Source organism: Notolepis coatsorum (assembly GCF_963971535.1).
Source record: "Notolepis coatsorum genome assembly, chromosome: 4".
Classification (NCBI taxonomy): Eukaryota; Metazoa; Chordata; class Actinopteri; order Aulopiformes; family Paralepididae; genus Notolepis; species Notolepis coatsorum.
The window spans coordinates 43,785,934-43,802,384 of NC_140168.1; the positions used below are offsets into that span (position 1 = coordinate 43,785,934).

A 16,451-nucleotide genomic window follows, 5' to 3' on the forward strand; every position below is an offset into this window, starting at 1 on the left:
CGTACTGAGGGTCCCAGGAGGAGCGTGGAATAGTAGCATCTGCATCTGAATGCATACATTCTCTTTTTGGTTTGTGTCAGTTATTGTACCTTGTCTAGTTCCGACATGTTCTCATCAGTTGGCACTGAAAGAAGAGCAAACAACCTCAATGGCTTTAATTGAATGTTGTCGATTTCTTTTTAAGCTGGTGGTGTAGGTTAAGGTGAGAGCATACTGACCTGCCAAAACAAAATTTGACCACCGTGGTGTTTGTTTGAAAACAAAGGCACACTTTCCCGAAACAGAAACAGTCAAAAGCTGCATTTCTTTTTTTGCTGCATGTTTCTATTTCGGGAAAGTGTGCCTTTGTTTTCAGTATACTGTTGCCTTTAGTTTGATAGTTTTATCTGAACATGAAAATCAGGTCGACACCAGAAAGTGCAGAATAGCTCACGCCGTGTGAGCTAGAAAACGGGGCACTGTAGATCTGATGAAAATGATACAAGGAGGGGAACAAAGTCCTAAAAACAGAAATTAAAACAGATCAAATACAATTTAATTAAAATAAAATTTTCAATAAAAAATGAAAACTTTTAGAAATAAAATGTATAAGCATGTATGCATAAGCATACATGACGACAGTCGAGGATCAACACCGGCGGGGCCCCTTCCTTTGGCGCGGGCCCTGTTTCTTTACGTACAGAGATTTTAAAAAGAGACAGTGGGTGTTGGTGGGCAGTGTCAGCAGAGGTTCATCCCTCAGGGGATGAAGGCGCGACGGCCCACTGCTGCCCCAGAGAGGAGCCGTCCTGGCAGGGCTCTGCTGATCCAATACTACCACCGCTAACTGAGTGTCCCTCAGTGGGGCGAGGGGGGTGTGTGTGGGTGACAGAGGATCAGGAGGGAAGGCCGTCATCACAAGAAGGTTTCGGAGGAAGGACCTTCTCCCGTCTTTTCTGGAGTGACGTCGACTCTAACACAGGCCACCTTCTCCCGGCTGTTGTGTAGAGAGGGGAGACAGATGGCAGGCAGATGAGTGTCAGTGCAACTTATTAATAGTGTTAGGTGGATTTAATGGTGTGATTCTGTCAGCTAGAGAGTGCTAGACAATGCTCACTCTGTGCTCTTCTCTAAGAATACCCAAGACTTGTTGATGCCTGGTAAAAAAAAATAAAGGGATCACGAGAGGATCTTGTTAAAATATGCATTTAAGAATCATTGCATTTATAACAGGCAAGATGTGTCAGCATTATGTTACGTGATGTACTTTGCTGCTTGAAATGCACCTTTTGATACGATGCACTGAATTTCATCAACGAAAGAAGACAATTCTGACAACTTATACATTATGAACAGAAGTTGAAGGTTTTTGCAAAAATATATAATTCCCTGCTCAAGCTGATTCATAAAACCCCAATCATAAGAGTACTGTACAGGTCCAGTGAATGTGAGACTTGCCAGCATGGGGTCCCAACGAATCATTGAGAGAGAGTGAGTCAGAAATATAAGAGTTAGCGAGAGAGAAAGCTAGAGAGAGAGAGAAAGAGAGAGGGGGCAAGGCCGGCTAAAGGGAGGGTTGTCATAGCTACCTTTGACTACGCTTCACAGGTTGGGCGCACAAGTCTGCGCCCGAGACTGCCTTCCACACCCCGCTTTTGGTCATTTCATCAGAGATATTAACAATCGAGGGGTCAGAGGACTGAGAGCTACATGCAGCAACACACACACAGAGCAGACAGGCAGGCAGGTAGAGGGTTAAAACAGGCCAGCACAGACATGCATATACATACAGCACAAGAGGCTTCCATCTATATGGAATCAGCATGTAGCACACAAGCCATAATATGTTCTGCCATAAACGTCAGTCCATTATACAATACGTGGCGATTTGTTAGTAGAGTTAGGTTGATTTTTAAAAAGCCCCCCCCCCCCCCCCCATGTACACGACACCACACTGTTGTTAAAAATTAACCTTGAATTTGCTGACTATTTCCCTAAAAAGTCAAACCAACAACAACACCACCACACAGGGGGATAGGTCCATTCTTCAATAGCCCAGACAGTTATGGCCATGCGCTTCCTGCTGTTACAGTATTACTGAGCCGTTCTTATTATTATGGGTCAGCATGAGGGCCAGATGTGCTGCATCAGACACCCTACCGCTTCATCTTCCCCCGGGAGCGCGTCGGTCACTACTCCTATTCTGTACGATCTGTTCAGGACAGAACAACACACAGCTAACGGTCACTACTCCCATTCTGTACGATCTGTTCAGGACAGAACAACACACAGCTAACGGTCACTACTCCCATTCTGTACGATCTGTTCAGGACAGAACAACCCACAGCTAACAGTCACTACTCCCATTCTGTACGATCTGTTCAGGACAGAACAACACACAGCTAACGGTCACTACTCCCATTCTGTACGATCTGTTCAGGACAGAACAACACACAGCTAACGGCTATAGTCATCGTTAACACTTTTATGCTGTGAAATTATAACTTGTGTTTTATTATATTCATATGGAGATGACAACTGTATACAAAAAGATATTCAACCGCATACAACATTAATATAATAAAAAAAAATATATATATATATATATGAAATATCACATTCACTCATGCGTGTTGTCAATGCGGAGGTTTTAATTTGGCATTCGTGTATGGTGACCCCCTAAGCTGTTGAGCTGCCTTGACGAAGACAATAAGAAGTCCAATCACCTCATTGACCGCTTGCAAAATAATTTTAGCGATACACCGATCTGACTTCCTCAGACATCAGCGCTCTGAGAAAAACTGAAATAGAGGTCATCCCACGACAACGGAGAGCAGTGTTCGATTGTACATCATAGAACCAGACTATGAAGTTAAGTAAGGGAAAATAGAATTTCCCTAGTTTCTAGGCTGCAAAAACCATTGATACTGAAATCACGATTATTAACACATTGAGTGCCACGGACGCTTTTTGTCGTTAGTTCATGCCGACCTTTGAGTGCCCCCGACGCTATATAGCGTTTGTTACTTTACACTGATGCAGGGGGAGTGGTCAGTTTGCTCATTTTACTTTTCCGTCAAGCCAACTGAAGAGACCAAGTGATCGCCGGCCATCAGAACAGCGTGGATTATGTATTTACAGTACCAACACTAATCAATAAGCGTGATCGATATTTGGAATGGCGATCAGGAATTGGAATAATCTTTTTGGATAACATCTGATCTCAGGTAAGGAATTTATTTTACCAGTCTTAGGATAATCAGAGCTGTTTTCACAGAGATATAAGCTTTTGCCCTATGCGTGTGTGCGCGGTGATCGCTGATGAGGAAATGAGAGAATCGATTTTTCAGCCCGCCTCTATAGCGTGCATAAATACACATATACTATCGATAATCTAGCGTTTATTTGAAAACTATTCATAAATAGGCAGAAAAATTACAATGTTTTTGTGTATGCTAGAATATTCCAGTAAATGCCGTTTATCACAGAATCTATATATTTTCCTTGAAAACAAGGGCTTTTCAAAATGCTATAAAACGAAAATGAACAGATTAAAAAACAATCCGTTTCGACAATGTTGACTGCAAACAAGTCATTGATAAACGACAGGCAGATTAGACACATAGCCATAATTATTATGCGTTCACAACGCTATCATTGAAGTGGGTGCTGGCATTTAACGGGGTTTCCAATGTTAATGGCTGGCACTCAAACTGTTAAACACGATTACACATTGATTTGAGAACATGTGCCAGCATTATGGGTCAGCATTATCGGGGGCGCAGCGTACTGCCGTGAAGGAAGGGTGTGCTGCATTTACAACACAGAATTAGAGCAACACGGCATGCTGCACAATAATGGTTTAATCTCGAATATCTCGTTTTCATGATCGTGGGAAGCCAAAATCGTATTTGAAATTTTAACTCAATCACCCAGCCCTACTAGAATGGCACTCTAAATACTGCATATTTACTTATATATATATATTAGTGCTGTCAGGCGATAAAAAAAATCTATCTAATTAATTACAGGATTTGTAATTAATTAACCAAATTAATCGCATTTTAATCGATTTAATGCTGCTTAACGGTTCGGTACTTTATCGACATTGCTTTATTATTTCTTCAGCAACAGCAGCAGCAATGTTCTTTTATATAACTTTATAAATAAATATAATAAATAAATATAATTTCTTCAGCAACAATGTTTTAAATGTCTGAATTATAGACTTTTTATAATAAACAACAAATGTAAGATAAAAAAAAGAAGATATACACTGAATGATTAGTTGTTACCTAAAGCCCTTGGACTCCACTGTAGCGAAGGGGTGCAGGCCTTTGACAACAAACTGGGTCCAGACTAATGTTATGTTTTGACAACAGATGTTTTGACAAATTGCTTGTATTGCCACCCATACTTGCAAATGTTTTATTGCACTTGTGGCAACGTGCGTTGTCGGCATCGACTTTCGTAAAGTGTACCCAGACTTTCGTTTTGTTCTCTCCGCCATGATAATAATAATAATAATAATAATAATAATAATAATAATAATCAGCGCAGAGCTCGGTCTGTGTCCTCAGCGCTTCAACACTGAGCCAGAGATAGGCCCCGCCCTTAAGTACCCGTATGTGTATGTGTGAGTGAGCGGCTTGCTTCTCGTGCAGACAGAGAGAGGAGAGGAGACCCAAGTTTGAGAAATAGATTAACGGCGTCAATTGTATTATCGCGCGATAACAGTCCGGCGTTAACGCAGCACGTTAACGGCCCAGCTCCAATATATATATATATATATATATATATATATATATATATATATATATATATATATATATATATTTATTGTCACTGCATATATACCTATCCTGTCTGTGTTTGCGTTTCTCTGGGTAATTTGCTAAAAGCGCACAGTGGCGGAGTTCATAGGGAAGGTTTGTTGGACATAGCAACAGTAACTATAGAAGGCAGGAGGAATTTTACAAACGTCAATAGTAACGACGAAGGACAGTCAGTGTGCTTTATGAAGGGGTACCACGCACCTCCCTGAGAGCGACGCCACTGGGGGGTTGAGCCTGTTTGTCTCATCAAAATGGCCTTTCAGTCTCGCCGCCTCCTCTTCCTGTAACCTTGACGCTGCCTTCTGGGAGTAGGGAACACACACAGACATACATTTTAGGGTTCATTCAATTTAAAGTCAACCAATTTACTTTACAATTTAAAGTCAACCAATTTACTTTACAACATATTGAATTCTTAGGCAATTTGTTTTGTTATTCTTATTCGTGACTTTGTTCTGTCTAAATGTTTACGGTGAGTGATTTGTAGTGTAAAATTTCCCTCGGGATGATTAAAGTATTTCTATTCTATTCTATTCTATTCTAATGTCATAACAGTCACCTGCTTCTCCAGCTCCTTCTTCTTCTTGTCGTCCTCCTTCTTCTTCTTGCTCTCGGGCATCAGGTCGTCCAGCCAGCTCAGCTCCCTGTTGGTAAAGAAGAAGTCCAGAAGCTTCCGGATAAAGACCAGCGCCAGGACCTACGAGAGAAAGAATTTACAAGATGAGATAACAGTCTTGCATTTACGTGTGTGTGTGTGTGTGTGTGTGTATGTTTGTCAGGTGAGAGTAATGCACACCTGTGCACGCATGAGATGTTCTCATTTTGTATCCGTATTGACCCATCTCAAACCCTGCCCTCTTTTCTTGATCCCCCAATCACAACTGCTGCTTCCCTCGGACAAAATTTAATTGGACAAACCCATCTCAAACCATTTACAGGGTTTGAGATAGGGATGCACCGATCAGATATGAGATACGGCCCCCGATATCGGCCCCGATATGACTAAAATGGCTGGATCGGGTATAAAAAAAGAAATATATATATATATATATCAGATTTGTTTTTATATATAATATATAATGATAAATAAAATTATAAATAACAATTCAGTACAATTATATCTATGTGTTAATTTGTTACATTTTGTTTCACTAAGTTTGGAAAGTAATGTTTTAAGTCAAGCCTGATGTTGCCTTACAAAAAAATGATCCCAGTCTCTTCCACATAGTGAGGCATACAGTTTATTCAGGTATCGGTATCGGGACTGAAAAAGTTCTCTAGTTTGAGATAGGTCAATTGGTTAGGGTAGGGCTGGGCGATGTAGGGGAATTCTTTTTTAATAATATGTACATATGTATAGTACTATGTATATAATATGTGTGGGCTGACCCAAATGCTTCAAATCGTTGCCAAATATTCTGGATATTTCTTCTTCAGTTACATGATATCGTAATGTATCGTGTCGGGGGTGACAGTGACTCAGGAGGTAGAGCAGTAATCTGAAGGTTCCCGGTTACATTCCGGTTTCATGTCGAGGTGTCCTCGAGCAAGGCACTCAACACAGTAACTGCTCCCGACAAGCCGGTCGGAACCTTGCATGGTCGCCTCCGCCGGTGGTGTGTGAATGTATGAGTGAATGGGTGGCACAAGTTGTAACGCGCTTTGGATAAAAGCGATATATAAATACAGTGCATTTACCATGTATCGTAGATCAAAATCTCTTGCAATATATCGATCATTCCAGATATCATGTATCGTGAATTTGTGATATTATCGATATCAAGGGCCGAATATCAGCATTGTGTGGTATCGTCCCTCCCCTAGTGCAGACTAGAGTGTAGAAAAGTAGGAGACACGTGTTAGGTCCAGAGGCGGTTACCATCATGGGGAAGACCACAGCGGCCGCAGAGGCCTTGATGACCCACAGCAGCACCAGGCAGGTGAGCTGGACCAGGGTGAAGACGTGCACCTTCCACAGCGGGACGTAGCGCAGGTAGATGAGGTCCGGCTGGTGCTTGGCCGGCATGCCAAACAGCTTGATACGGTCAAAGAACTGACGACACCAGAGGGGGGACACAAATGGGACGGTGGATCAAAGGATGGTAGATTAAGAAGATTATCAGTATCATCATTATCATTACAGACGGTTGGGGACAGGAGTCTATGATGTTATCTTCAAAAAGGCAAACGGAACAGAATCTTACTTGAATGCCTTTGAGTGAAGAGGCGCCCATGTAGAGAAAGACTCCGTACAGAACTGGCATAGGAATGAACTGAGGAGAAGGGAGGTGGAGCAACGATGTCATAACAACTTACATTAGTGCAAACTAACTAAATGTGATGAGCTATGTTAAGAACAACAATTAAATAACTAAAAGAATCTCATGATAAGCATCATGATATATTGTGTGTATTTAATCCATTAGTCATAAAGTGTTGACTGCGCTAAGACTGTTAGGTGCTTTATCCAAATATTAAGACCATATTACTTATTTATCCATGAACATGGGAGCTGTGATCCAACATAATGCTGTGATCCAGTGACTTGCTGTTAGGTTTTAATGTCAAATATTTAAATCATATATTTAGTCATTGATTACTCGTGACCGAATCAGTCCAGTCACATTTTACACCAATTATACCATATTATATGAATTAAACAGCGGCCACGTTATGTTATCATGCTTCAAATATTTGCCTAAATAATCCGAAACAAACCGAGCAAGACACTTAACCCCTAATTGCTCCCGATATTCAGGTTGGCACCTTGCATGGTTGCCTCTGTCATCGGTGTGTGAATGTGAGTGAATGGGTGAGTGAATGGGTAAACTGTGAGGAATGTCAATGTTGTTATGTTTGTTGTCAATAAAATAAAATAAAATCGTAAAGCGCTTTGGATAAAAGTGCTATATAAATAAGGAATTTTAAAGGTTTAAATGAACAAGCTTTAATGAATGATATTATGCATAGTAACATCCTCTTCATGGCAGAGTCCGCCGGTGTTCAGGTGACCCTTGACCTCTTCACAAATACTCTGTTTCTCTGATCAATAAACATGATCCTCTCAGGAGGCTCAAAATTAAAAGATAGAATAGCACCCTGGTTCCCGCGTTCGCCGCCAACTCTGCTTAATGAAAGGAATAAGGCCTGGTCGCGTCTAGTTTTCTGCCAACACACTTGCATTTTTCCACGATCTGATTGGCCACTGACGTTTCTGGTCATGTGACATCTGTGCCAATCGCGCAACGCCTGTTTCTGCGCCTATTTCCGCCTCTAGCAGCCTGCAAACTACCTAACGCCTAGTTCTATCACTGGTTAAGCTTAGGCGACTCTTTCGAAGTTGGTTAAGGTTAGAGTTTGGAATCAGGGCTGGTGTTCTATCGCCCTGCTCTAAGACAAACGCTAACCTTAACCAACTTCGGAAGAGTGCCTAAGCTTAATCAGTGAAAGAAATAGGCGTCACGCGATTGGCGCAGATGTCACATGACCAGAAACGTCAGTGGCCAATCAGATCGCGGGAAAATGCAAGTGTGTTGGCAGAAAACTAGACGCGGCCTGGTCAAATGCTACATGTTCAAGTGATCCACAACACTGGCTTGCCTTTAAGCAGCTCAGAAACAGATGTACCACAGCTATTAAAGTCAAAATCAGATTACTACTTAGATTGAATTACAAGTTCCTACACAAACCCGGCTCAGTTTTGGAAGACAGTTAACTTAAAGAAAAACAAGACCTCTAATTCACTACCCGCTCATATTAGTGTTGGTGATTGTGTTATTTCTAGGCGGAACTAAATTGTGTGAGTTCCGTGGATCACACCCCTCAATTCTCCTTTTGTCCCTTTTCACATTAAGGAGGAACGCTTCAAATCTTTGCCTAAATAATCCGAAAACCGAACGGTTGGATGGGTAGGCGTTAACAACTCAACAGCCCTCATGTCTCTGGGCGCACGGGGCCCCACCTCACCTTGAGCACGGAGGTCATGAAGACCGAGCAGCCCATGAGAACGAAGATCATGAAGCCGGTGACCCGCTGCTCCCGGATGCCCAGGAACTTGGGCTGCTCTCCCGGGGCGGAGCAGCCGGACTCCACCTTCAGGCTGTTGACGTGGGAAATGGAGAGCACGGTGGCCGCCACGAACCACGGCAGGCCCATAATGGAGCAGATGCCGAGCATGATGGCAACGATCAGGAGGTCCAAGTGGTAGCCACAGCCTTTCTGAGAGACGGACCAGGGGAGATGGGGGGGCAGAGATGAGTAGGACACTTTTGACAGTACAAACAGACGGTACATAGAGGCCTACAGTACCTATATTGGCGTGTTCAGGGGGGTTACAACACTGCTTGTGAGAAGAAAGTAAAAAAATAAAAAGGGGAAATTAACAAAATCTATTTCTCAGTGTTATTCTTTTGTTCACTTGGTACGTGCATTAAAAGAAACGGCCAGTTGTTGAATTGCCATTTTGTGGCTTTTATACAGGTAAAGTATCGGCAGTAGAAATTGTATTGGGCAGAGGCCAATTGTGCATTTTAAAGTCCATATATCAACCGCTTGTCTGCCATTATATCGGTGCATCGCTAGGTATTGAGAGAGGTGGTCCTGACCTTGAGCTTGTGCTCCTTGCGGTTAATGATGACAGCGGTGATCTGCTGGTCCATGAAGATGAGGATGGTGCAGAGCAGAGCAGGGAGAGCAGCGACCAGCAGAGTCCACCAGGGGTTGTCTCCCAGCGGGTCCATTAGCCAGCCGCGGTTCTTGGAGGTGGGCTGCAGGGAGAGAGGCACAGAGACATGAGGCGCTGCAGGGAGAGAGAGAGGCACAGAGACATGAGGCGCTGCAGAGAGAGAGAGAGACACAGAGACATGCGGCGCTGCAGAGAGAGAGAGAGAGAGACAGAGACATGAGGCGCTGCAGAGAGACATGAGGCGCCCGTCTCGTCTCAGCGACCCAAGAAGACTTTTGATTCAGACGCTGCGAAGGCAGATGGGGAGCGACTCGATCAAGCAGTCTGTTAGTTTCCCATAGATCAGAGCGACCTGAGAAACTCATAGCCAATATAACGACTCTGTTGTGCCCAGTGAAACATTTAGTGACCGCCGCCCATTGACATTACAACAGTTGTGTGAATGAATGTCGTCCATTGTAGCTGACATGGAAGAGATGCTCTACTACAACCTTTATTTATCTAAGACCCCAGAAATAAGCTTCCCTGATCAAGACTTAGTTCTTGTATAAACATGATCCGATCCTCTCAAGAGGCTCAGAATTAAAGATAGAATAGCACCCTGGTTCCTGCGTTAGCCGCCAACTCTGCTTAATGATGAGGCCTGGTCATATGCTAGGTCACATGTTCAGGTGATCCACAACACTGGCTTGCCTTTAAACAGCTCAGAAACAGATGTACCACAGCTATTAGAAAGTCAAAATCAGTTTACTACTTTGATTTAATTACAAGTTCCTACACAAACCCGGCTCAGTTTTGGAAGGCAGAAAAAAAACAAGACCTCGAATTCACTACCCGCTCATATTAGTGTTGGTGATTTCTAGCCAGAACAAAATTTGTCTTAGACACTGAGGGCGGGATCCACTAAGAATGGATTGCACGGTGGAAATTGCACCCTTAACTGCGCTGGTGTTTGCGCACAGTATCTGCTCCGTCTTTGCGAGCTATCCACTAAGGACATTGCGAGGATGAGATACCAGCGCAGACACGCCCATTATGCGTGGAGTTTTTCCCTGATCTGCTGCAGCGCAGTTGGCTTGCGGAGCAGTCTGCACCTGACAGCGCTGAGAGAGGTAGAGAGAGAGAGAGAGCTCGGAGGACGTTCACACAAACTGTATAAACTTTCTGGAGAATGATACATTGTTTGATTTTGGTTTGCGTTCACACTGGCCTTTTTTCAGCTAACCTAATTTGTAAACAAAGGACATGCAGTCGCCCAGGTCATTCATTCTATTTGGAACCTATGGAACCCGTTCTAGTGACTGATTGGTCCTTAAGGTCCCTCGAGTTTGCTCGGAACAGAGTAAATCTGCATTTTGCTTTGATGCCCCCCAGCGCATGGAATGAACTCCAACAGCCCTTAAAGCTTGAGATTGAGAGGGGAGCTCTGTTGCAGAATTCGAAACCTTGATCTCCAACCTTTGTCAATCCAGTTGTAGGGGTTCTGATTGATTTGTTATCCTTACTTGTCTCGCCTCGTCTTATGGTTATGATTTTATATGCCGTGTGATTTTATATGCCCTTTTTTGCTTATTTCTGTATGTACACTTGACGTGACTGTAAACGAGGGAAAACCTCAGTTGCCTTTCGAGTTTAAATAAAGGTTTGAAATGAAATATGGTGAGCAGCTCTGGTGTCATAGGGAGTAGGCGACACATTTAACAGGTGTATCGAATAAGGAGGGGTCAGATCAAGGAGGCTCTCAATGTTTCTCTTAGGATTTCAAGATTATACATGTTCCACTGTTGATCCATGCTTACCTCAAAGCGATCGGGGACGTTGAGTTTCGGAGAGGGGATGCCCATCAGATAGTCCACCAACACCATGACCATGATGGTTATGAAGACAGCAAAGTCACTGATGGTAGAGCGTACCTACTCAACAGAAAAAAACACCAAACATATCATTATATTTGTACATAAAATTATGGCATTATACAGCACTTCACACAACAAGTAAAAGATAACAGAACAATCACATGTGTGGGAGGTTGCGAGAGACCTTTTTGTTTACACATGACTGTTCATGCATACTAATTATTGATGCAGTGCAAACATTTACATAAGGAGGAGGGTAGGAGTGGTGTTTGGCTACATAATGTACACACACACACACAGACAGGTCTAAAAAATCTCACCATAGTGGGGAAGTACCGCTCGGTCTTGAACTGCTTGAGGAAGGATGAGAGGAAGAAGGTGGTGAAGAAGAGGATGATGGACCAGAAGAGGACGTCAGGGATGTAAGGACCGTGTTCGCCACAGGCTGATCCCACAAACTCCCCCTCGAGACTGTTGCACATCTGGTAGAGCAGGAGGACTGAGTCAAACACTGATACTCTCCTACACCGTACTCATCCCATATGCTCTGGTTCACATGTCTGTACAATGACAGACCCCTAAATCCTTTCAACTGAACTCAGTGTCTTAAGAGCCTGTTCTCTGTGCGTTGCAACTATGTCAGCGCTCTTGGGATGTAAATTGCCCTCCATTTAACTGTTCTGTTGCTCTGTAAACCGAAGGTCTGGTGGTCATATCTCGGCTTTCTGGCATTTTTAGCCATTGAAACGGTTGCTTGGCAATGATTAGATATCCCGATTATCAACTAATTTTATAATCATAACTTCAATTTACAAAAGATAATTTCAGTAGTTTATTTTATTTTCAATGAAAAATGTGGCATGCGACAGCAATATACCACCTGTTCAGAGAAGTAATAATTAAATAGGACAATAGAGGCAGACACAGAATAAACGTGGTTTAATGGTAGGTTCTCTCTATTACAGGAGCTAATAATTGGCCATTGTTGTACGGACATGTTTGCTGGAGCATAGGATATACGCAATAAAACACTGTGCAACAGACTAACCCCTGCATCGTGTGTGTGTGTATGAGTGAGCTGCAATAAATATCACAGAGTATAATTATGTGAGTTCCAAGGCTTAAATGCTGTATGAGTCAGTGATCAGATTGGAGGCTTTCAAAATGCCAGGCTCCATTCTGCAGGGCGAGCTAGCAGGAATCGCAATTAATTAATGAATGCTATATCGCGGAATAATCCCATCAAAATTAATCATGAAGAGAGAGAGAGAGAAAGAGAGAGAGAGAGAGAGACTGAAAGTTGTTGTCCTCACAGACACGTTGAGGCTGCTCCAGGGGATGGTGTCTGGGCTGTATCCCGTCTGGTTCCACGTCTGCAGCAGCCCGGCTGAGGCATTGGCCGGTGGGGAACACTTACACCTGGAGGTCAAGAGAACACCACATTACATTCACCAGTCCTGTGAAATCTCCTAATAAACTGTATCATTCACAAAGTTAAAAGTGATTACATCCTAGGACTTGGTTGTCCCGGCTGTTGTCTGGGACTTACGAGTACAACGTGAGGTTGTCCCGGCTGTTGTCTGGGACTTACGAGTAAAACGTGAGGTTGTCCCGGCTGTTGTCTAGGACTTACGAGTACAACGTGAGCGAGGTTGTCCCGGCTGTTGTCTGGGACTTACGAGTACAACGTGAGGTTGGCCCGGCTGTTGTCTGGGACTTACGAGTACAACGTGAGGTTGTCCATGCTGTTGTGCGTGTTGATAGGGTAGTGGTCTCCCAGGTGGATGAGCTTCTCCAGGGCCTCGTAGATGAAGATGAGGCAGATGAGGGCCGCGAAGGCCTCCTCCGTGAAGCGCGTGATGTAGCAGACCAAGGAGCTGGCGTCAGTGGCCACTAAGACGAGACACATGAAGGCTGTCCAGAGGCCGATACTGGTCCGCAAGGACAGGTAGGACAGCCCATAGTCCCTGGGAGAGAAGAGAGAGGGTGAGGAACATCAATACATCCACGGTGGCTTAACTCTTTATGTTTAAGTCTGTAACCTTGTTGCCCAAAGTGTAAGGCCATCCACATTTACTATGTTATAAACGGCTTGCTTCCCCCTCTCTGCATTATTTTGGGGTGAGCTGGCCCATCCTATCCACTACACCTGTCCTCCCCTGTTCCATGATCCAGGGTTCCCACAGACATTGCAAAATAAAAGGAAGGATTTTCAAGTACTTTGCTAAGCCCCATTTTATTATTATTCATTTTTTTTTTAAATGGCATAAAAAGGATACAATTCACTTTTAAATGCTGTTTTTTATAGAAAAAATCTGATCCAATATTTATGGCTTAAAACCAATTTCCGACAATTAGTTACACTTTAAATAAAAAAAAATCTATTTCTTGATTCAGAACAATTTTATCATGGATAAACAAAACGTTCAATGTGAATGGTTGATTTGAATTTCAAGGACTTTTTAAGCACCTTGTTAAAAATGGGTTGTCTTTTTTTTGACCTTGTGTGAACCTTGATGATCAGATCTCTCCTCCTTTGCAAGGTATATTCCTATTCTTTTTTTTTTGCATTCTGAATATAGTTTTTTAGAGCATTCTATTTGCATATTACACACACTATGCACTTGATATTGGAAATGCATAATATCTATAGATGTTAGATTGATGTGATACAAATAATAACAGGAGCAGTAGTCATGCCCTTGCAGGTCTCCACCACTGGGGGGCCTCAGAGTAATGGAAAGAAATGTACTCACGCGCAGAACTTGAAGAGGATCTTCTCAAAGACCAGAACGGGCCCGGTGCTGCCCAGGATAGTGAGAGGCTGGCCTGAAAAAAGGGAGTAGGCCACCCCTGTCATAGACGCCCCGAACAGAGACTCTATGGCACTCTACAGACAGAGGGGAGAGAGGGAGGGAGAGAGAAAGGGAGTGAGAAAGGGAGGGCAAGTCTGGGGCAAGAGGAGGAAGTAAATTCATTCAGAGGAGACCAGAAAGAAGGGGAAATAACTGGGGGGGATAAGGGGGGGGGAAGAGAGGAGAAGAGGGGACCCAAACACAGAGTCTAGTGGTTAAACAGACATACTGCAGTATGCATTGTATGCTGCAACTGCACTGGCATGGGGTGGTGGTTGTTAAGGCTGTCAATCTTCCTCTAGAATCCCACTCAAATTTCTATGAGTTATTATTTTTAATATTCAAATTATATTCAAATTTGTAATGCTCAAATGTATCCTATTACCATGTACCTATAGTCTCATGCCAATGCCTACACTATCAGTTGTCATGTACCTTCTGTCCACTAGAGGGGATTCCAACCACTCAAAGTTATTGTTTTGTTGTGACATTTGTACCAATAAACATTTGGAATTACCAACAGGTGATAACTTTCTTTGTTGAGTAATATTACAAAAATGTAAATACACACTAGAAGGAAATTTCAGCATTCAAATAGTATTCTTTTTATATTCGAATTATATTGAAATCCCGAAATTTTAATATAATATAAATATAAATTATAACAGCCCTAGTGGTGGTGGTAGTGTTGGTGGAGGTGGTGGTGGAGGTAGTAGTAGTTGTTGTGGTGGTAGTAGTGGTAGTGAGGGTGGTCGTCGTAGTAGTAGTGGTGGTGGTGGTGGTGGTAGTGTTGGAGGTGGAGTTGGTGGTATTAGTGTTGGAGGTATTAGTGTTGGAGGTGGTGGTGTTGGAGGTGGTAGTGTTGGTGTTAGTGTTGGTGTTGGAGGTGTTAGTGTTGGAGGTGTTAGTGTTAGAGGTGGTGGTGTTAGTGGTGTGGGTTGGGCTGGGAGATTAACTACTGCTCTAGTTTTTCCACCCGTCTGGCCTGTCGGGAGTCATATCTCTGCTGTCTGCCGAGTTTACTCAGACGCATCATACACACCAGCAGGCAGACGCTGTCTATGTGAACAATCCCTGGTCTAGGGGAGAAGTGTACAGACGGACGGACAGACGGACAGACAGACAGACAGACAGACAGACAGACAAGACAGACAGACAGACAGACAGACAGAGAGAGAGACAGACAGAGAGAGAGAGAGAATATAGAGCAGTTCACAGTGTGACAAGGGGGTGGGGTCAATGCATGGGGAGGCCTGAGCAGTCATCACATCCTACTGTGGCTCAGTGGATAAAGAACCTGTTGAGTCAGACATCAGGGATAAGGGTGACATAATACATAGCGTGAGGCAAGAGAGGTCCAAGCTGACCAGAGACATTTCTGGCTTATGAACAGACTCATTGAACGACAGTACGTGTGCAGATGGACATAAGTGGCAGTGATCAGTGAGGTTAATGGGGGGAACTGGGTAGCGATGCACTGAGAGCACTTTTCTCCATCTGCAGACACTGATGCTGGGTTCTTTATACAGTATACCAGCTGATATACTGTACATTTAATAATTGAGCTGACCCAGGCGGCCGGAAGAACCAAACAGCGTAGATGTAAGACGATTAGTTTAGGCTCATTTGACAAAAACGAGTGTGATATACTTCTATGTGGTCTACTTCTATGTGAATGCTGAAAAACAAGTTGGTTGGCTTTGCTGTTGGTACTGGATTTTTGTATTGGGAAAGATGCTTACAAATACAGTGTTTTGGGATTGGTATTTGGCCTGATGTCCGATGTCGGTATCGCTACATCCCTAGAATTAAGGTGACATGGTAACACGGATAAGAGGGAGGGAGGGCAGGAGCCTTTCACTTGGGTGAAAAGTTGATCCACAAATTGTCATCCGAGTTAGACCTCCGTCTGGATCCCACACAGACCTCCACACATAGACCTCCACACACGCACGCTTCCCCTGCCCCACTCACTATGTTGCCCTTGGTGGCCTCCCCCAGCAGGCCTCCAAAGGTGATTACGGGGGACATGCAGGCGCAGTAGAGGAAGAGGACGGAGGCCAGACACTGCAGGCTGAAAGAGTCCCTGATGTCACTCCAGTAGAACGGGGCCTTCCGCTTCACATCCAGGATCAGGCCTCCGAATATCCTGCAAGGAAAGGAGGGGCCTGTGAGGTTCATGTTTAAACCTGCACTATGGAACTATTTAAAGGCCAACCTTCATGTTGTATTTTTGTTCAAT

The 16,451-nt window shown here is 43.6% G+C and overlaps 1 protein-coding gene across 3 annotated transcripts in view; it reads right to left on the reverse strand.

The window, feature by feature from the left end:
* Window positions 1-366: 366 nt before the first annotated feature.
* LOC311227517 (sodium bicarbonate cotransporter 3-like) overlaps window positions 367-16,451 on the reverse strand; it is a 144,158-nt gene continuing 128,073 nt past the window's right edge. For 2 of the 3 annotated variants that reach the window (XM_084313213.1, XM_084313211.1), the window contains 13 exons: window positions 16,184-16,358; window positions 14,111-14,244; window positions 13,076-13,321; window positions 12,668-12,773; window positions 11,675-11,836; window positions 11,298-11,411; window positions 9,419-9,580; window positions 8,781-9,032; window positions 7,019-7,087; window positions 6,694-6,867; window positions 5,374-5,511; window positions 5,016-5,116; window positions 367-976 (listed from right to left, as the gene is read on the reverse strand). In XM_084313213.1, coding sequence (XP_084169339.1) covers window positions 895-976; window positions 5,016-5,116; window positions 5,374-5,511; window positions 6,694-6,867; window positions 7,019-7,087; window positions 8,781-9,032; window positions 9,419-9,580; window positions 11,298-11,411; window positions 11,675-11,836; window positions 12,668-12,773; window positions 13,076-13,321; window positions 14,111-14,244; window positions 16,184-16,358 — 1,915 coding nt within the window. In that variant the 3' untranslated portion in view covers window positions 367-894. The remainder of the gene's footprint in view (window positions 977-5,015; window positions 5,117-5,373; window positions 5,512-6,693; window positions 6,868-7,018; window positions 7,088-8,780; window positions 9,033-9,418; window positions 9,581-11,297; window positions 11,412-11,674; window positions 11,837-12,667; window positions 12,774-13,075; window positions 13,322-14,110; window positions 14,245-16,183; window positions 16,359-16,451) is intronic. The other variant, XM_084313212.1, reaches the window with a different exon arrangement.